The sequence below is a fragment of the Oryza glaberrima genome, chromosome 9, assembly GCF_000147395.1.
Source record: "Oryza glaberrima chromosome 9, OglaRS2, whole genome shotgun sequence".
Taxonomy (NCBI): domain Eukaryota; kingdom Viridiplantae; phylum Streptophyta; class Magnoliopsida; order Poales; family Poaceae; genus Oryza; species Oryza glaberrima.
The window spans coordinates 13,181,161-13,201,245 of NC_068334.1; the positions used below are offsets into that span (position 1 = coordinate 13,181,161).

Below are 20,085 nucleotides of genomic sequence, written 5' to 3' on the forward strand. Positions count from 1 at the left end.
GAGCAGCGAAGAGAAGAAAAGAATAAAATGCGGCACAGTACGTTGAGAAAGTAACAGTGATGAAGAATAAAATTGTATGATTCCACGCACACTGGCATTAAATCTTAATGAGCACGATATTACGCACACATAATTCGATCTTTAACATAATCTTAGTGAGATAAAAAACATACCGCTCATTCTCATCTTTTTGAGCGTGCGTTTAGGAGACGTATTCACAGGTGTGTGCAAGATAATGTTGCACGTGTGAAATGGTATGTGTGCATATGGTTTGCCGACTCAGCTGTCACGTTAAACAAAACCGAAGTTAATATTGCCTAATGATCCAGAGTTATCCGGTTTTGTAAGCATAGGAATGGAATATATATGAATTTTTTGGTTAGGGATGATTTCGTAACTCAGTAACGAGACGAGGGACCTCGTATGCACTTTTTCCATCACGAGGCGATGGACAGGCGCGCGTGCGGCAAGAGAGTGAGGTGGGCCGTGCCGAAGTGCCGAGGCAGACAGGCCGCCGCTGCAGTACGCTGATGCGGCCCGCTCAACTGCCCAGGTGGGCCGGTGGGCCGGTGGCTGAAAGGCCAGGGTAGCTTACACACAGGCTACAAGGCCAATGCGAGCGTTGTTAGATCGTGCGTGGTGCGAGTTTCCGCCCATAACTTTTGTAGATTGACACGCGTACCGGTAGCAACCCTCCTATGATACAGTGCCAGAACACAGAACTCAAACCGCGGGAGCTGATTAGCGCGTACGCGCCCGCGGCACACACTCTGGCCCACGGCCCACGCGCGCAGCCCCCACCACGTCGTACCCCTTCTTCTTCTTTTTTTTTTCGTTTTTTTCTTTTTTTCCCGTGTGTCTGTCCTTTTTTGTGATTTTTTTCTCCTTTTCTGATTTTTTTTTCGCGCCAACTAGCAAGTTTTAAATCATGACTTGAAAATTTTCAAATCTGGATTTGAAAGTTTTCGATCTTGAGTTGAAAATTTTCAAATATCAAGTTGAAAGTTTTCAAAATTTTCAAATTTGAACTTGAAAGTTTTCGAATCTCGAGTTGAAAGTTTTCAAATTTCGAGTAGAAAGTTTTCAATCCCGAGTTGAAAGTTTTCAAATCCAAGTTGAAAGTTTTTAAAATCTCGAGTTGAAAGTTTCCAAGTCTCGAGTTGAAAGTTTTCAAACCCTAGTTGAAAGTTTTTAAAATTTGAGATGAGAAGTTGAAAGTTTTCAAATTTTGACTTAAAAAATTCAAATTTCGAGTTAAAAAGTTTTTAAATCTAGATTGAAAGTTTTTAAAATTTGACTTTCAGTGTAGATTTGTTTTCAATCTTTTACTGAAAAAGTTAGGACACGAAAAATTACCGAGAAATCAAAACTAGTTATGCGCTATTCACGGCGTTAATCGTGTTTTATTCTGCGCTAATGACACGTGGCCTTCCCGGGGTGAAAAAAGCGAAAAAAGCAAAAAGGAAGTGACGGGCTGGGAGGGTTGGGCCGCGTGCGCGTTGCCGGCGCGCACGCGCCAACTAGGAATCCCCCTCAAACTTGTGCATCATGACACAAACAAAAGAGAAAATTCCCTTTATACCCCCGAGATTTACTCATTCCCTTCCATACCCCTAAATTTTAGTTTGGATCCCTTCTATAACCCCCATTAGTTGACAGTTAAATTTCTATCATAAAGTCCATTTTACCCTTTGCTATCAAGAAAATATAAATTTATGAAGTATATTGATGAAGTGTTTAAATTTATTGTATCAGTTTATTTTGTGAGATATTACTTAACAAAAGTAATATTTTAGTTTCGCCTCGCGAAGGGAAAATAAAAATGTTTTTTTATCTATGACAACCCTTTGGTATCAAGAAAAATATAAATTTATGAAGTATATTGATGGAGTATATAAATTTATTGTATGCGACTATTATATTTATGATTTTATTTTGTGAGATATTATTTAGCAAAATTAATATTTTAGTTTTGCCTCGCGAAGGGAAAAAATAATTTTTTATCTATGACAAAATTTATTTTAGATAAAAAAATATTGTTTACCATTAAAAACTGTTTATATAGCATATTTTGTTATAGTAGTACGAAATTTTTTAATAAGATATATCTTGCTAAGCAAGATAAAACATATTTTTGTTAAATAATATCTCACAAAGTAAACTCATAAATATAATGGTCGTATACAATGTATAAACTCCATCAATATACTTCATAAATTTATATTTTCTTGATACCAAAGGGTACAATGGACTTTATGATATGAATTTAATGGTCAACTGACAGAAGGGGTATAGAAGAGATTCAAACTGAAATTTAGAGGTATGGAAAAGAATGAGCAAATCTCAGGGGTATATAAGGAATTAGGTGAACTTTCAGGGATACACACAGGGAATTTCCTCAAAACAAAACTTGGTAAACAACTTAGCCCCATTTGCCACTCCGCAATCAGAGAACACACACAAAAGCGCTCTTCTTAAGAAATTACCAGTAGCCAAACACACAAATAATACAGGTTTCGCATGCGTGGTATATGCACGTACCCTGTACCCATCCGTTCTAAGATATAAGATGCGTCTTCTTCGATACAATATTCGTATATCTTGTGATGGAGATAGTAGTCGGCACGCATTCGTGGGAACGTGTTCCCGTGCCGGTGGACTGGCAGCAGTACCGTCGCGTTCGATTCATCACGCATGCAGAAACGCACAGCGAACGGTCGCCGGTGAATAAAATGGATCAGGATTTACCAAACCGTTTAGAGTGGGGTTACCGTGAGCAGTTTCACGGTATACCTCACGGTTTGACGGTTATCACGAAATATACCGTGGTTTCAAAAAACTATAAAGGTTATTATCACACGTGTTGTACTTGTAATGGATCGCCATCGCGCGCCCTCCGGCTGCGCGCGCGCAAGTCAAGTGTCAGGATCGAGCCAGGCCGCAGGTCCGTCGTGCGAAACCCGGCCCAAATCACCGAAATCCTCCCGCGCGCGGCGGCGGCACCCCGAGCCATGGCCCATGCAGTGGGAGTCGTAGGCAGGCCGCGCCTTTGCGTCTCTGCGTGCGCCGAGGCGGCACCGCTCAACTCTTGGAGTATGCGTACGTACAGGTTGCCGCTCGTGGATCGCACGCGGGAACTCGTGTGCGACTCGCGATCGCGAGGCCGCGGGGCCGGGGGCGGTGCAGCGGTACGTGCCGAGTGTTGTGTCCTCGATGAAATTCAGGATTCCACTGAGCATTCACTACCCTTGCAGGCTCGCAGCACAGCGTACGTGACGACGCACGTATAGCTCTAGCGCCCCACTGGCTTAGCTTAGCTTAGCTATACTCACGTATACATCTCGGAAGCACGTACAGGGGCGGGCCCAAGGGGTAGTCCAGATAGGCCTAGGACTACCCTAGAATTTATCCCAGAGAAGACCCGGTATTCATTTTTCTTGGCCCACGAAAAAAGCCTGGCCCATCAAACAAAAAAACCCTAATCTCTTCTCCTCTCTCCCGTGCAATCTCCCCTCCCTTTCCGCCACTGCTCCCGAGTCCCAACTGACCGATGGCGACGACGCTCCCGTGAGCCGCGACTCCGGCGCTCCTGCCGTCCCGCGAGGCAGCTACTTGCGCCGCCGTTCCTCCCGCCGCGTCCGGCCGGCAGGCGGTGGTCTCCCGGCTCCCACCAGGCGCGCGCGCCAGCCGTGGCGGCGGCGCCGCTGCCTTCACGCACCGCAGCCGCGCACTCTCCACGACTCCCTCCGCCCCTCGCCGAGTCACCGGCGTGCCCCAGGCCTGGCCGGCTAGCGCGCCCTCTCCGGCCGGCGGCTCCAGCGCCCAGCCGGCAGCCGCCCAGGCGCCACTGCCTCTCCACTCCGGCTCTCCGCCTCTTCGGACTCCGGTGAGCAATTCCAAACCTACTAGCTGATTTTGTCATTACCTTTTGGCCGTATTAGCCATAGATGTACAGAATGACAACTATCATTTAGGCATTGAACAATATCAACAAACATGTTTGGAGAGATTCTTGGAACGATTAGTTATACATGAAGTAGAATCAGCTATTTTCCTATTTCTGAAATAGAGGCGAAAGACCGAGCAAAACCATACTACTAGTGTACTACCCCTTCAATTTCATATGACAATTTTGCATGGTTTGATGGTTGTCAGGAGATTGAGTGTGATATCTTCTCCAATGTAAGTGAGGAAGACATAATTCACTCTTTCGTGACCATGAAGAAGCGTAAAGCTTAGTCTTGACTAGTATTCAAGTATTGTAATATCCTATTTACATTGTCATTTAGGTAAGATTCAAACTTATTTGTTACTTTCTACTTGTATTGAATCATTTAGAGTTGCATACCGTATCGTTTACCACATTTTATATCGAATCATATTGTATTGATTTGGATTTTCTTGCTAGGCCTACCCTGGGTTCAAATATAAATCCTGGGTCCGCCCCTGAGCACGTACGCCAAGCTCAAAAGTCGTGCGCGCGCGTGCATACGCCTGCACGGACGACGTGCTGAAAAAAAAAACTACCAGAGCTATAGCTCTCGTTCGCGCACCGGAAAACAGGCCGCTCAGTGTTGAGTTTTGTTTGCCACATTAGCTGGAAAAGGGAAGAAAACACATCTGACGAGATTCCTCGGACGTAAAGCCAGAGAGACGACATGGCCACTAAACGTGTGGGTCTATGAAGTTGGGTTCCACTTATCAGAGAACCACGTCTATCTGACTATTCGTAGAGGAGGTCGCTAGCTCCTACACATCCACTCAAATGTGCTCTTCGTTAGACTATGTTCTAATTTCTACTTATTTTCACACGCACATTTCTCAAACTGCTACCCAATATATTTAATGGTATATTATATAACATAACATACATATTATATTATGGGTTGAATACGTTCTTTTTCTGTTTTTCATTTGGGATCAGTCATGGGCATCCACGTGCACTTCTCTATTTATTACCCTCGTCCTAAAATTTTAAAAAAGTTATATCCACTCATTTGGACCTTATATTAATGTAGATGACATAGGTACCGGATACGCACACTACCCACATATCTTATTGCTGATAGGAGATACTCCCTCCGTCCTAAAAACATGCAAACGACTGTCCGTCTTATATGAAATATTTTTATAATTAGTATTTTCATTGTTATTAGATGATAAAACATGATTAATATTTTATGCGTGACTTATCTTTTTAATTTTTTTTATAATTTTTTTAAATAAGATGAACGGTCAAATGTTGGACGCAGAAATCAGGGTTTGTCTTTTTTTAGGACGGAAGGAGTAGGATGGATCAATGAATATCTTATTGCTGGTAGGAGATAGGATGAATCAATGATGTATTTATATTAGTTTAGGACACTCGTCTTTAACCCAAGATAAGGTATATAGCACCGCTGATTACTACCTTGTATTGATCGAGAAAATCAAGCCTTATCCAACTAGGTTTTCTACTTATAACTCTACCACACACATATATATATATATATATATAGAGCGCGCTACTATATGGCGCTATAGGTGCCATGTATTAGATGGCACCAGACACACATAACCAACCACCTTGTCCCACCCCACGCGCACTCAATTTAAACAGACTATCCAAGTTAAATTTTAACTCCACGCGAAGGTTGGTTCCCTTGGTGGTAGGGGAAGTTGTGAGTAGCGCTACGAAGCTTCGTAGCGCCAGGCTTCTGTGTGTGGCGCCATGTAGCGTCACCGTGTGTGTGTATATATATATATATATATATATATATATATATATATATATGTATATATATGTATATATGTATATATACATATATATATATATATGTATATATATGTATATATGTATATATGTATATGTATGTATGTATATGTATGTATATGTATATGTATGTATGTATATGTATATGTATGTATGTATATGTGTATATGTATGTGTATATGTGTATATGTACATATGTGTGTATATATGTGTGTGTGTATATAAACATTGTATTTTCTGGTACATCATTATGGATTGGACTGGTCTTTCTGGTAGCTATTCTAAATTCTCTCATTTCTTAAATGTGTTTAGTATTTAGTAGCCCGATACAAAATAAAAAAGGGCCGTTTATTCGGATTGTGAGACGCATTAAAATGCAATTTGCGCCCCGAATTGATTGACAGACAATTAAATTAATAAAAAGAAAACTCAAATAGAAAATGAAACGGTCGACCTAGACATAGACGGTTGACCCAGGCGGATATACCCTATAAAATATAGGACGTAGCGAGCGTAGTTCAATGGTAAAACATCTCCTTGCCAAGAAGAAGATACGGGTTCGATTCCCGCCGCTCGCCAGCTTAATTTAGTAAGGTACTATGATAAAAAATTTAGTCTACTTTTATTAAAGTAATAGGTGTTAGTCTAGTACCGTACCCCTTTACTATCTTAACCCCCTTTGCACCCCACTCAAAAAAAGAGCACTACAGTGGCGGGAATCGAACTCGGCAACAGGGTTCCCTAAACCGGGGATTCACCGAAACAAACAACCAGCAAACAGCTTTTAAAGGGAACGGAGATAGACTGTGCCTTTCTTTCATTTATTTTTTCTTTTCTGCAAGGTAGGGGGCCTTGAGAGTTCCTCTTGTGGTAGCAAGTTACTTCGCAACCTGCTCAATTTGGCCTTATAGGGTCGGGAACTAATGAATAAAAAGGGTTGGATACCGCCCAACCACCCAGCCCTCTACCATATCTAGACAAATAGAATAGTCCTTTTATACAGACTGCTAAGTGCGGAGACGGGAATCGAACCCGTGACCTCAAGGTTATGAGCCTCGTGAGCTACCAAACTGCTCTACTCCGCTCTGGAGCACTGGAAACCGGTGGACGAAAAAGGTTGAATACAGGCCTCTACCATGTCTAGACAAATAGAATAGTTATTTTATACAGAATGGAGCGGGTAGCGGGAATCGAACCCGCATCATTAGCTTGGAAGGCTAGGGGTTATAGTCGACGTTGGTTGATTATTATTAACGTTGGTGTGTGTGTGTGTATATATATATGTATATATATACATATATACATATATATATATATACATACATACATATATATATATATATATATATATATATATATATATATATATATATATATATATATATATATATATATGTAAAGGCGCAGGTAATCTCTGAAGAGCATAGCTGCAATCAGATAAACACATCAATACACCCGACAGATATAATCAATCAAAATGAAAGTAGGGTATTACCTCTCATTGAGAGGGTCTGAACCTATATAAACTTTCATCTTCATGCATCCATCCGTTTTCAAACCTAGTGTGTAGTTATATTTTATATTTACGTAAATATAGAAGATCAGACATTTGAGAATCAGTTCGACGTGGTACACTACACACGCGCCTAGCTAAGCTATGCTTGTACGTCCTCCCCTGTGCCTTCCAGAGATCTGTCTGCTCCTTTTGCCGGAGGAGACTATATGTATGATCCATCTGCTCTTCGCGTTGTCCACCCCCGATTCACCGCCTCCCCACCCGATGTTGCCCGCTCCACTATCAGTACTACTCGCCCGTGCATATGCAACTTTGCACACATTTTAATTTGCCGGGAGATCGATCGTGGCCGGCCGGCCGGCCTCATCGGCGACATATCACAGCTGCAGACGGCAGCATACACATATATATATATATATATATATATATCCGTTCGGCTGTGTACATCCTATTGAATGAGATCGGGTTTTTAATCCACTATGTAAAAAAATAGGTGGCGCCGTAGCGCTAGCTTAATTAGACGTCGTCCATGTGCATGCATAAAAGGCACGCAAGTTGTTGCTGCTGCAAATTGAACTGCGGTTGCATGCGATCTACTGTGCCGGCCGGTCGGACCAGAGGTGTCGATCTCGCCTTGGCTTGCGAGGATGCTTCGACTGTATGCCAGATAGATAATATATGTACCGCATTATGTTCACTTTCAGTTTGTTTCTTACACTATCCCTGACCAGTTATTATTTTCAATCAGACTGTTGAAAGTGCTTAATTGGAGATATTTAAAATATTTGGCTTAGTAATATTAGTTTCATTTGATATGCTTATTTGATCTTATAACCTTACTTATCTATACTCCTATAATACTATAATATAAGATATTGGTGGTGAAATTGAATTTGTTATCCAACCTACTCCTATTGTAAATTTTGTAGTTAGTCCTAGAATTTTTTTTTAAAAAAAATCACATTTTAAGAAGTGTTGAATTATCAAATCTTAGGTTGCCTACCCTGCGGTATATATGGAGATAGATTTGATAATTCAACACTTCTTAAAATGTGCTTCAATTATTTAACATTCATTCACTTAAATAGTCTCACATTTAATCCTCACAGGTGTCAATTAAAACAAGTGAACAATGACAAAGTGTAAAATTATCAAATTTCTTCAGTATGAGGCCCTCCGCCTCTGATAACACATTAATATATTATTTTATCCGTAGCAAAAGATAGGCATTTAAGTACGTAGTTCTAGTTAAAATTAAGGTCAAAGTTAGATCTCAAATACACTAACATAAAAATAAAACATCATAATATTTTTGACCGAGGAGATATAACCAATCAAACTAAGGGATACACATTTAATTAGAACACAGGACAGTACACAACCAAGAGTATCCACGAGACCTCTATAATTATTTCTCCTCACAAGTAATTTGTTTGCGAATTGCAAGAAATTACTCCCTCCGTCCCATAATATAAGGGATTTTAAGTTTTTGCTTGCACTGTTTGACCACTCGTCTTATTCAAAAAATTTGTGCAAACATAAAAAATGAAAAGTTGTGTTGAAAGTACTTTGGATAATAAAGTAAGTCAAAAAAATAAATAATAATTTCAAATTTTTTTAATAAGACGAGTGGTCAAGACAGAGGGAGTACTAGGTTACCGTGGGACTCACACAGTAATAACTAATAGCTAGCTAGTATACTCTCTCCAATTTCATAATTCTTTTAATTTTAAACAACCACACGATCTTTAAAATATATCTTCAACAATATTTTTTATTATAATATATAAAAGTAATTTTCTAATTTTATCAAAGTATATTTTAAGACTAATCTATATATTTTAATGTCTTCAAACTAAATATTTTATAAGTTACTCATGGTCAGAGTTCTAATAATTTTATTTCCAATATTATTCAAAACAACAAGAATTATGTATCCGGTTGATTATATACCTATTTAGAACTGTGTTCTAATGTCCAAGTTCTCAACCTCTACTTTCTCGTTTTCCATGCACACATTTCTCAAACTTCTAAACATAATATATTTTGTAAATAGTTTTTTAGATAATACTTAATGAATTATTTGTTAATAAGCAACTCAGTTTTCTGTGTAGCCTAGGTCATTGTGAGAAATCATGCATTATTGCAAATATAGACTAGTAATAAATCTGACCCCATTTTACCTAACCCCCTATCGATTTATCGGTCCAGTAACAATATATGCATACATAATACAATGGTATCTATACCCTCTGTTTCAAAATATATAAGCATTTTGCGTGTTTTTGCCCATCGTACGTAATTATAGATTTGTTTTCAAAAATACTTTCATAGACCCGTAGATTTATAAGATTTTATAAACCTATAATTTAAAAAGTATTGTCAAATTCATACCCTAAAGACGGAAAAATCAAACAAATATATGCATATATTTGTGACTGGAGAGATCAATAGCACAAACCGTGCTGGAGAAGTGGTGTACAAGAGTGGCTTATCTCCTTTTACCTCCTTTTGAATCCTTTTACCTCCTTTTGCCATTTCCCGGCATCACTTTTCTTATGGACCTCAAATGCCCACATTTTGGAGAATCTCTAAAGAATTGGTTGTCTTCCTCATGGGCTGGGGAAATCTGTCCCAAGCTCCATCTAGCAAACTTTCTTGGAGTAGTATACTCAATTACTCATATTCATGACCATTAATACAAGGATAAGGTGATGAGCACGAATTAACACTCAAAGGTAGAAAAAGCTTTTGAGAGTGTGCCCAACAGTCACACACACCCTCTCTGTAGACGACAAGCTATCCTGTACAAAGACACATGACATATTGACATGAAGTGAACAGTATTACCATCATCTGGCCATAGGGCTACAAGCGGCCATTCCTGTCCGTTACCCAAATAAAAAGCCGTTTACTAGTATATTTTTTTACGTGGTAATGCAATATTTAGAAAAAGAATAAACTGAAAGTAGGATAGGCGAGAAAAAAAAACGGCTTGCCATCTTATTTGCATCCCTACCTTTACCTGGCCATGATCTCTATGTGAAAGGACAACATGACAGGGAAGGTTAGTTATGTGAAAGATATAGTAGCTAGGCACATCCATGCATGCACTGATGCGCCATAGCCGGCAGGCAGTACATGGTGCCGTTGGATATAAGAGACTGCAGAACACAGTTCAGGAGTGGGCTTTTTGCCTACCTAGTCAGGAGGCATCAGTAGTCACAGCAGTTTGATTAGAAGGTTATGTGGAGTTTCAGTTGCTCCCCCACATATTATTCTCTGATTCTAGCTATATATATAGCTAGATTGGCATGCACGATCGACCGTGTGGTGCTCTCAGATTCATCAGACAAGACAATCTCAGCTGCTAGATTTGATGCTGCCCGTAGCTAGCAAGATAGGAAGATTATATAATACATGGGGCCATAGACTGTTCTGATCAATGTTTTCAGGGAAGAAATAACAATGAAAACCATGCATGTTCTAATTATTTAGAGCTAAATTTTTTATTGCCCTATTTTGGCTAGATCTAGTTATACCTGCAATGGTTTTTATTAATTTCGGTGTTAAGTTAGCTATTTCATTTGATAATAGTGATTCTGAATTCTGAATGTTGTGGCCTGAATTCTGAATTTTGCCGCTTCTGACTTCTCTTGCCCTTTAATTTCTCGCACTACTAGCAAATTTAGTGAAGCAGGATCTTGGTTTACTGGAAATGCTTCACGACATTAAGCGCTCATTAATAGCATATATAGCTTGATGTCCACACAATATACCAAGTTCTTTTTGAATTTTTTTTCGAATGCACAAAAGGATTGCACGTCAATATATTAGCAGGAAAAGAGTTTTTGTTACACAAAGCAATCAGCCAGACTGGCTTATGCCTGAAGGGGGGGGGGACTTGAAGCTAGGAACTACTACGACGGTTAAAAAACGCAACTCCAAACAGCGGGAGGGGGCAGAGCCACGCTACACTCCTAACAAATCCCCAAAAAAAGGAACACCGGCTAAAGACCACAGCTGGCCCTCCGAGCGGATGGACTCCAGAACCATTGCAACCGAAGCGAGCGCAGAGTCGAAAACTCTGAAGTTTCGTTCCTTCCACAGCTGCCAGGAGACTAGGAGTATCAAGGAGTCGAAGCCGCTGCGGAGGTGCTCAGGTAAACATACCCTGGAGGATGACCACCAATCCTGGAGCCAGCTGCCACGAGGGGGAGAGAGGGCAGCCCAGCCAGGAGGGGACAACACACGGAGCCAGACCTGCCGAGCGAACACGCAATCGATGAGGATGTGGTTCGCTGTCTCAAGCTCCTGAGCACAAAAGGGGCAAGCAGAGTGGCTAAAGATACCACGCTTTTAGAGAAGATCGGTAGTCCAGCAGCGCTGCTGAAATGCAAACCAAAGGAAGAACTTGCTTTTAGCAGGGCCCTTCGCATGCCAGAGTAAGTCGGCACAGGCAAAAGAGTGCTGGCCAAGGAAGAACGCCTGATACGCCGATCGCGCTGAGTAGCACTGGTCACCCGTCCAACACCAGACGAGGTGATCCTCAACACCCGGCGAGAGCTGGGTAGGAAGCACCACGTCCCAGACTAACAGGAACTGAGAGATGACCGGGACAGTGAGGGCGCCACGTATGTCACCAACCCAGGAGTTTTTCGCTAACCCAGTAGCAACTGTGCACGATCTTTCTGAAAAACGAACAAACAAAGGCCTGGTTTAGTTTCCAACTTTTTTTTTAAACTTCCACCTTTTCCATCACATCAAAACTTTTCTACACACACAAAACTTCCAACGTTTCCGTCACATCGTTCCAATTTCAATCAAATCTCTAATTTTAACGTGAACTAAACACACCCAAAGCTAAGATTCATTTGTTCTTGAAAATAGATGACCAAAACATCATTTAGGAATTCCAGCAGGCGCCTGCTTACAGTACTTAAACCACAATAACTTATACTGAAAGTTAAAAGAAAAGATTCTGGATAAAAAGGGATCGATCAATCAACACAAGGACTTCTGAAAAATGAGCTAGGCAGAAGGAAAATATCATTCCTCAATCGAGTATAATCTTATCAGTTCTTACAGTTGAATCACACATTAAAAAACAAATTTATAATCCTCCCATCATGATAGACTCTAAATTGAATTTGTCAAGCAGAATTTTTTTTCTTGAATAATTTTACAATCAGCTGCTTTACCCTAAAGACGGTTGGCTTCTCCACCTAGTTTCTGAAGAAATAGAAGCCCATTATATATACTTGAAAAGGAGAACCAATAGCTAGCTTTCGATTAGCTTTTGTGGTTTTTCATAATCTCTTCCACTAAATCACTTCATTTATATAAGCCAGACAAGCCCAAAAATATTTTCTCCAGCTTGCATACATAAGAAGGCATCTTTTCTCGGGAAAATATCATGTGGAGCTAAGTATTTAAAACTCGTGAAAATTATACCTAAAAGTTTTATAAATTCATGAAAAATTATTAAAGATAGGTGTAAAACGAAACACACTCTCATCAAATATCAAGTCCAAACTTAACTTCAATTGATAGAAAAAAAAAGGACAAATTTCAGGTAAATAGTGTCATGTTATACCGTTCACCCGAAATTTGTCTTTTATTTTTACTCCCAAATAAAATTGAGTTTGAACTTGAAATTTGATGAGAATATATTTCATATCTACACCTATCTCTAATAATTTTTTCATAAATTTTCTTTTAAAAAAATAGATATGATTTTTACAAGTTTTTAACACTTAGCTCATTTTTATCGGATACTTCCTCTTTCTCTCTCGGCTTCTTGTTAGCAATTAACCCAAATTAAGCTAGCTACTAGCTTCTCTGCTTCTTGAAAAAAAAACATAAGCAAGGCAAGTCAAACAATATCATAACATACTATAATTAGGGAAATATTTAGTGGCCCAATCGGTCCTGCATCCATCCTGAAACTAACTATCCATCCATCACCGAACTGCACCCACACATTAATTAACTAACTAAAGCTTGATACCTGCAAGCAAAAGTGCTAATCATTCTGCATTACACAAAGTTTGACATAAAGCCTACGAGCACTTTGTGCCGCAGTGAGCGAGAGAGAAAGAGAGATTAATATCGAGCTAATTTAAACAAGATATGCGCTCAACTTGAGCACTTGACGCCAAATCACAGCTTGTCAAGTGTGCGACACGAGCGGCGTGTTTCGTCCCTTGTCGATCGCATCACGTAAAGCTAATTTAGCAGCTTGCAAGCACACACATACACACTCTGAATATATGTATGTATATCTAGCGATTAAATTATTTTGTTAACTACACTTGGTTAGCGGCGACGCCTGTAGTTTAGCTGCAGATTCAGGCAGACATGCACACAGGAATGCTCATTTTTGTATGCTAGCCCTGGCCTCCATTTGTTTCAGATTTATATATAGTAATTGGACGCATGCAGTACCTGTCTCTTTTGATCCTCCCTGGTCAGACATTCTCCTTTAGCATTGACCATGCATGGAATGGAATGGAATGGATGTGGTATGAGATTAGCCATGAAATTAGTTTAGAATATCTCACTTTTATCAACTAATTAACAACTTATTTACGTTGTATTTTCCTTACAATAATAAAACCAACTAAGAATGCACACGGCTAAAATTATATGGACACTGGGATATAACTATTATATTCTCAATCCGGAGAAGAGATTGATAATATCTTGAAGAACAGATCGCGCAAGGCGTGCATAATTAATGCATAAGCGAATTATACTGTCCTCCTTTCTTTTAGCTTAAACTTTTGGGTAAACTGACTGATACCTGCAACTTCAGTAGGGTATGTATGCCACTCCAAAACTAAAGATGGGTGATTAAATTACTAATTATATGGAGTATTAAATACTTAAAGATCTTCCACTTTGCACAAAGCCAACGCAAGACCGGTCCAATGTAAGCATGTAATGCTCCACAGCTAGCTAGCTCGAGTGTGAGTTAGTGAGTGAAGCTCGGGTTAGTTAATTAACCTGTAGTTAGTTAGTTAATTAGCCGGCGAGGGAGCGAGATAAGGTTCTTCTGGGCTGAGTGCTTGGGGCTTTGATGCCGTCGACACCCTGCCGATATGTTAATTAAATGGCCGCACGCACTGCCTAATGTCCATCCACCGATCCGTTCTTTCTTTAAGTTAATTAATTAATTAGCTGGTTCTGAATTATATTTCTGAGCAGATACACATATATATATTCAGATCAAGAGTTCAGATGCATAGCATGGATGTACGGCTACCGTGCATGCGTCATGTGACCTAGCTAAGCTAAGGGGTTGTTCAGACCAATACCATTTCAAATCTTACCAATTTTTCGTAAAGTTGTCAAAGATTTACATCTATTTAGTTTTTTTTACCAAACTTTGATAAATACATAAAAAATTCTACCAAAACTTGATAATATTATAAAATTGCTAAAATTTTAGCATTGACAAAACTTGATAAGGTTTATTTTGGTTACAATCTGAACCGTTTCTAAGCTAGTTAGGAAGAAGATGGACAGTAGTAGTTGTTGCATGTCTTTTGGGGCTTGTGTTTAGGCGTTTTGTATAGTCGCTGCTGCCGTAGACGACCTTAGAATCATCCAAGGGGCTAGCTGCTGAAATGCAATATAGTATATGAGAGAATGGAAGGACTACCACATGATCGATTAGTACTGAAGCTCTTGTTGGCTCCGGCAAATTGGTAAGCTGATGGTTGAGTTTCCTGGCAAAACCGGCCGGTCAAGATCTAGTTCATGCCAAAGGCTTGAGCTGATGATTTGCTTCCTCCAATACTGGACATGTAATGTGAAGGTTGAAGTGGACCAAATTAATTAATTTTTCGATAAAAAAATGTGTTGTTTGTCTTGGTTGAGTTTCAGTCCATATCTCAGGATCAACCTTGATACTATCTATATATACAAATTAAACCCCTGCAGTCATAAATACTTGCAAATATTTAGGACAAGTTTTGGTTAAAGTTTTCAAACTTTGACTATCGTTTTTTGATTGAACTATTGATTTTATACTAAAACAACTTTATAAATTCTAATAAGTTAATGACATTTTCATAGTAGTTTTCAAGTCAATTTTGCCAATACAATTCCGTTTCGTTTTTAGGCTAAGCATTAGAGAAGTTATTCATGGTTAATGGTTTGAAAATTTATTTTTTTTTGTTTTAAACATTAAATATTTATAACCAGGGGGAGTATTAAGGATTGATTAGGAGGTTGTTAAATATAAGGGCAGAATATCATGTTGTTTTATGGATTAATTAAGGGCATGTCTAACACATTATGAAGTACCATTTGTTGTGCTTCTTTGAAAAAAAAACCATACATTGAGTACAATATTGACAACAAAACTATATCCTAAAATGTGTTATTCCCTAATTGTTTTTTTGACGCACGTCCTAATTTCATTATAGTCAAACTATCTAAAGCATATGCCACGGATATGTTAAAAAACAAACTTTTATTGTCATTTATGAACTAAAATACCTTTGTAACATGTATATTGCAATTCCATTATGTTTAGTACATGAAGTAAAAAATTTGAAAGTTGTATACAGCTTGAAGTTCGCAATAAATGGAAGTTACTATCTTATAACTCTCTGTTGTTTGCATTTGTTATTTTTGATCATTTTTCTTTGGATAATATTGCTACATAATGATGATGCATATGAGGTGGATTCAGTGTGGATGCTGGGGGGCCTCGTGTGTCCCCACCCCGCTAGATTTTGATGAAGAAGAGGAGGGATGGAAGGTGAAAAAAGAGGCGTAGGAAGAAAAGTAGATGGGTTAAGGAGGAAGAAGAAGATGAGCCTCGAGCCCCCTCTTGCTTGATGCTAGATCCTGTCCCTGGATGCTTGTTGATACCGATTTTATAACCATTATTAATTTGAGTGTATAAATGAATGGGGTAAATATTAAAAAGTTAATAATAAGTTGATGTACGAAAATTCCAAAAATTGTTGATGAGGAATGCTTTTATTAAAAAAAATAATCATACAATTAATTTAGAAGCTTGGGAAGCTTATCCACGATTATCCATGCATAATTCTTAACTGATTGGCAGAACACAACGAACTGAATATGAACCACGGTGATTATATATTAAAAGTTAAAACCAGATCGGACACTAGCTCTGGCGGCTCGCCATGTATGCGTACTTCTCAAGACAAAATAAGATACGAAAAGAAACAAAGTCTTGTAAGCCAAATTAAATTAATTAGACAGCAATGTGTGTTTGCACACTGACAGTTGAGCTGACAGACAGACCTGCTGCTGTGTTCTCTCGCCTAGAATTCTCACTGCACATGAAAACAGTATGTTTTGCTTCGTCTTCCTGCAAATCCTGCTTATATATATTATCATCTCACAACTGTAGATTTCCAGTTATCTAATTTGATATATCTCTTCTTAACTCTGTATCTGGCCATGCATGCATGTCTCTTATCTCACCTGAGCAGTACTGCAGAATAATTTTTAATTTTTTTTATGATTGTTGGTAAATAAAATTGAACTTGTATGATTTGGCATTGCTTAATTCATTCATCAATCATATTTAAATTCATGTCAAATAGACCAAAGTAAAAATGGAAGGTGCACATGGATGCTAGCTAGGTAATCCCTCTCTGTTAATATTTATCATGTCATTAATTTTGCACGCATCGTTACATCACATGTCTCTACACGCACCATATTACCAGCCGGGCCACTGACAGGTGGGCCCCACTGTCAGCCACACGTGCGCCTCTTCTTCTTCTTCCTCTAGCTATGGCGCCAAAACGAACAAAGGAAAAAAAAAAAAAAGAATCGAATCTATGGCCGCAGCGGCCGGAGGTGGACGGGGACGCCGTGCTTGGGGCGGAGGGTGAGCACGTTCTCCGGCGCGTGGCGGTAGTTGTCGGAGATGGCGAAGCGGAAGGCCGAGAGGAGCATGGCGAGGACGACCTTGGCCTCGACGAGCGCGTACGCCTGGCCGACGCAGTTGCGCGGGCCGGCGGCGAACGGCAGGAACCTCGCGGCGCCGGCGGCCGACGGGCGGCGCGCGCCCGGCGCGAACCTCTCCGGGCGGAACTCGTGCGCGTCGGGGCCCCAGATGGACTCGTCGTGGTGGATGGCCAGCACCGGGATCCACACCGACAGCCCCCGCGGCAGCCGGAGGCCGCCGAGCTGGATGTCCTCGAACGCCATCCGCGGCAGCAGCGTCGCCGGCGGGTACAGCCGCAGCGTCTCCTGGATGATCATCTGCAGCTGCAAGAAAAAGATTCTCATCATCATGACATCATCAATGGCGGCGCCCAAGCAATGCCGAATCGATCGATCGATCGATCGAGTGGTGGTTACCACGGTGAGCTTGGAAAGGTGGTCGGCGGACGGCGGGTGGTCGCCGCAGACGGCGGCGACCTCGGCGCGGGCCTTCTCCTGCCACGCCGGGTTGGTGGCGAGCAGCATGATCGCCCACGTGAGCAGCAGCGCCGACGTCTCGTGTCCGGCGAAGAAGAAGGTCTTGCACTCGTCGATCACCAGCTGCGCGTCGTAGCTGAACTCGCCGCCTCCGCCGCCGCCATTCTTCTCCTTCTCCTCCATCTCCGACAGAAGCATAGCCAGCAAACCCCTCCCGTACGTCTCCGCCGCCGCCCTCCCCTCGTCGGCGATCTCCCTGCTCCGCCGTATCGACTCCATCAGCACCGCCTCCAGCTCGCCGTTGAGCCGCCTGATCTCCCTCCTGTACTTGCTCGGGAAATACCTGCCAAATATTTCCTCATTAATTAATCGTAAAACGTGTGCATCTGATGACAAATTGTCGCATCCAAAACTAATCAGATATGCTGTTCGTTTTGATTTTGGTCAAAATCAAACTATTTTAAATTTAATTAGTAGAAAAAAAAGTAGTAACATTTTTAACCGAAGATATTTATTGTAAAAATATATTTAATTACTGATTTGATAAAATTAATTTATTTATAAATTTAATCAAATTTAAAACAGTTTAATGTCGTCTTGTAGCCTGGAACGGAGAGAGGAGTGATGGTCCGCACGAACCGCGTAATTAACTAACATCCAACACCCGCCTTAATCCGGATTAATTAACTCGTAATGCACCGTCGTCTCCGGCGGCGGCGAGGGGGTGGGGGGACTCACTGGCTGCCGGGGATCCAGAGATGGCGGCTGGAGCGGGAGGTGAGGCGCTGGAGGTGCTCGAGGAGGAGGAAGATGCGCTTGCCGGTGTCGTAGCTGGTGTTGAACTCGGTGCGGGAGATGATGTCGCCGGTGAGGCGGGTCATGTGGGCGCCGATCTCCACCTCCTCGCCGCGCCGCCCCGCCGCCGCGTCGCGGAGCTCGCGGATCGCCTGCTTCGTGCACTCCACCATGCGCCCGACTCTCCCCTGCACCGCCCGCGTCAGTCAGAGATCGAGAGGGGGGGGGGGGGGGGGGGTGGCGATGCCAAATCGAAAGGTGTTCGACGCGTGCCTTGAGCTTGTCGGCCATGAACGCCGGCGCGACGACGTGGCGCTGGTGCGACCACCTGGCGCCGTTGGCCATGAGCAGCCCGCCGCCGATGAAGTGCTTCGTCCCCTGCCTCTGCAGCCACGACTTGCCGGTGGCGTGGGCGTACTTGGACGACAAGAACTCCTTGATCAGCGCGGTGTCAGTCAGGCACAGCCTCGGCTCGCTCCCGTACAGGTACACGAACAGCTTGCCTGCAAACCAAAAAGCGTCAACGAACGAACGAACGATCGCCGGCGGCGGCGTGTCGCGCGCGTGGCGTGCTCACCGTATGTCCCGGACCAGAGCACGTAGTGGGGCATGAGGCGGCCGACGATGTCGTGGCTGAGGGACGGCATGTCGTCGGCGGTGGCCCTCGCCACGAGCGCCGACACCTCCCGGAGGTTGCCGACGAGCGGGCGCGGCGGCGGGCCGCGCACGCCCTGCGCCGCCATGGCGCGGCGGATCCTCATTGGCGTCAGCCAGTAGCAGGACAGGGTCACCCACGCCGCCCTCAGAAGCAGCGCTACGAGAGGCGACGACGCGGCGATCACCATGAGCGACACGAGGACCGCCATTGCCGCCGCAAGATATTCAGCGAGCGGGAGAGAAGGAAGAGATCGACAAGATTTGTCGCCTCGCCGCCGCACACTCTACAAAATGCTCCTCTGCTGCTTATATATACAAACAACCTGATAATCTCCTTGGATGAACAGATTTGATTGCCATTAAAGCATATGCCATCAAAATATTTATTTTTGCCTAAATCTCTCCCTTATCAAAAGTTATTTCCTTCCTATTGTCTCCTCTGGACTGATAAGGAAGGCCATTGCTGCTAATGCATTATGTTTTTTTCCCCTTTAATGTGGGTTAGATAACCGTTGTTGCAATGCAAGCGGGCCGACCCGCGAGCTCACTTGTAAATCAAATAAGTGGTAATCCGTGGGTTTTCACGTTTTGGCCCGACTTGCCGTATCTAGAGATGATGTAAGTGGGTCAACCCATAAACCTATTTATAAGTTAAATTAGTAGATAACCCACAAGTTACATGTTAAATTTTACCTATAAACTTCGCGGGTTGGCCTGCTTGCATTTCTACAAGTGCAGAGACTAGTGAGACTGTGTGCAATACACACGATGGAGTTATTAGACATCCAACTCCAGGGTAGCAAGGCCCGGCCCGTCGTAGAGGCTAGATTGAATTCCATTATCGAAATAAACCTTATTTGGAATGTGCATTATGGAGTACCAAAATTGATGTGGATAATGGTTATCTCACTGTCTTGCCATTGGAAGAAATTAAAGAGGAATTAGT

The 20,085-nt window shown here is 41.8% G+C and overlaps 1 protein-coding gene and 2 non-coding genes across 3 annotated transcripts; 1 reads left to right on the forward strand and 2 right to left on the reverse strand.

Moving 5' to 3' along the window:
- Positions 1–6,259: 6,259 nt before the first annotated feature.
- TRNAG-GCC (transfer RNA glycine (anticodon GCC)) lies at positions 6,260–6,330 on the forward strand. The gene has a single exon. It is a non-coding gene; the product is annotated as a tRNA-Gly (tRNA).
- Positions 6,331–6,763: 433 nt separating this feature from the next.
- On the reverse strand, positions 6,764–6,837 carry TRNAM-CAU (transfer RNA methionine (anticodon CAU)). The gene has a single exon. It is a non-coding gene; the product is annotated as a tRNA-Met (tRNA).
- A 10,065-nt stretch (positions 6,838–16,902) lies between these two features.
- On the reverse strand, positions 16,903–19,455 carry LOC127784176 (cytokinin hydroxylase-like). Its single transcript, XM_052311370.1, has 5 exons — positions 19,060–19,455; positions 18,756–18,985; positions 18,426–18,670; positions 17,628–18,030; positions 16,903–17,534 (listed from the first exon to the last, which is right to left on the reverse strand). The coding sequence occupies exons 1-5, from the start codon at positions 19,346–19,348 to the stop codon at positions 17,100–17,102; spliced, it is 1,602 nt and encodes a 533-aa protein (XP_052167330.1). The 5' UTR covers positions 19,349–19,455; the 3' UTR covers positions 16,903–17,099.
- Between the last annotated feature and the right edge of the window lie 630 nt (positions 19,456–20,085).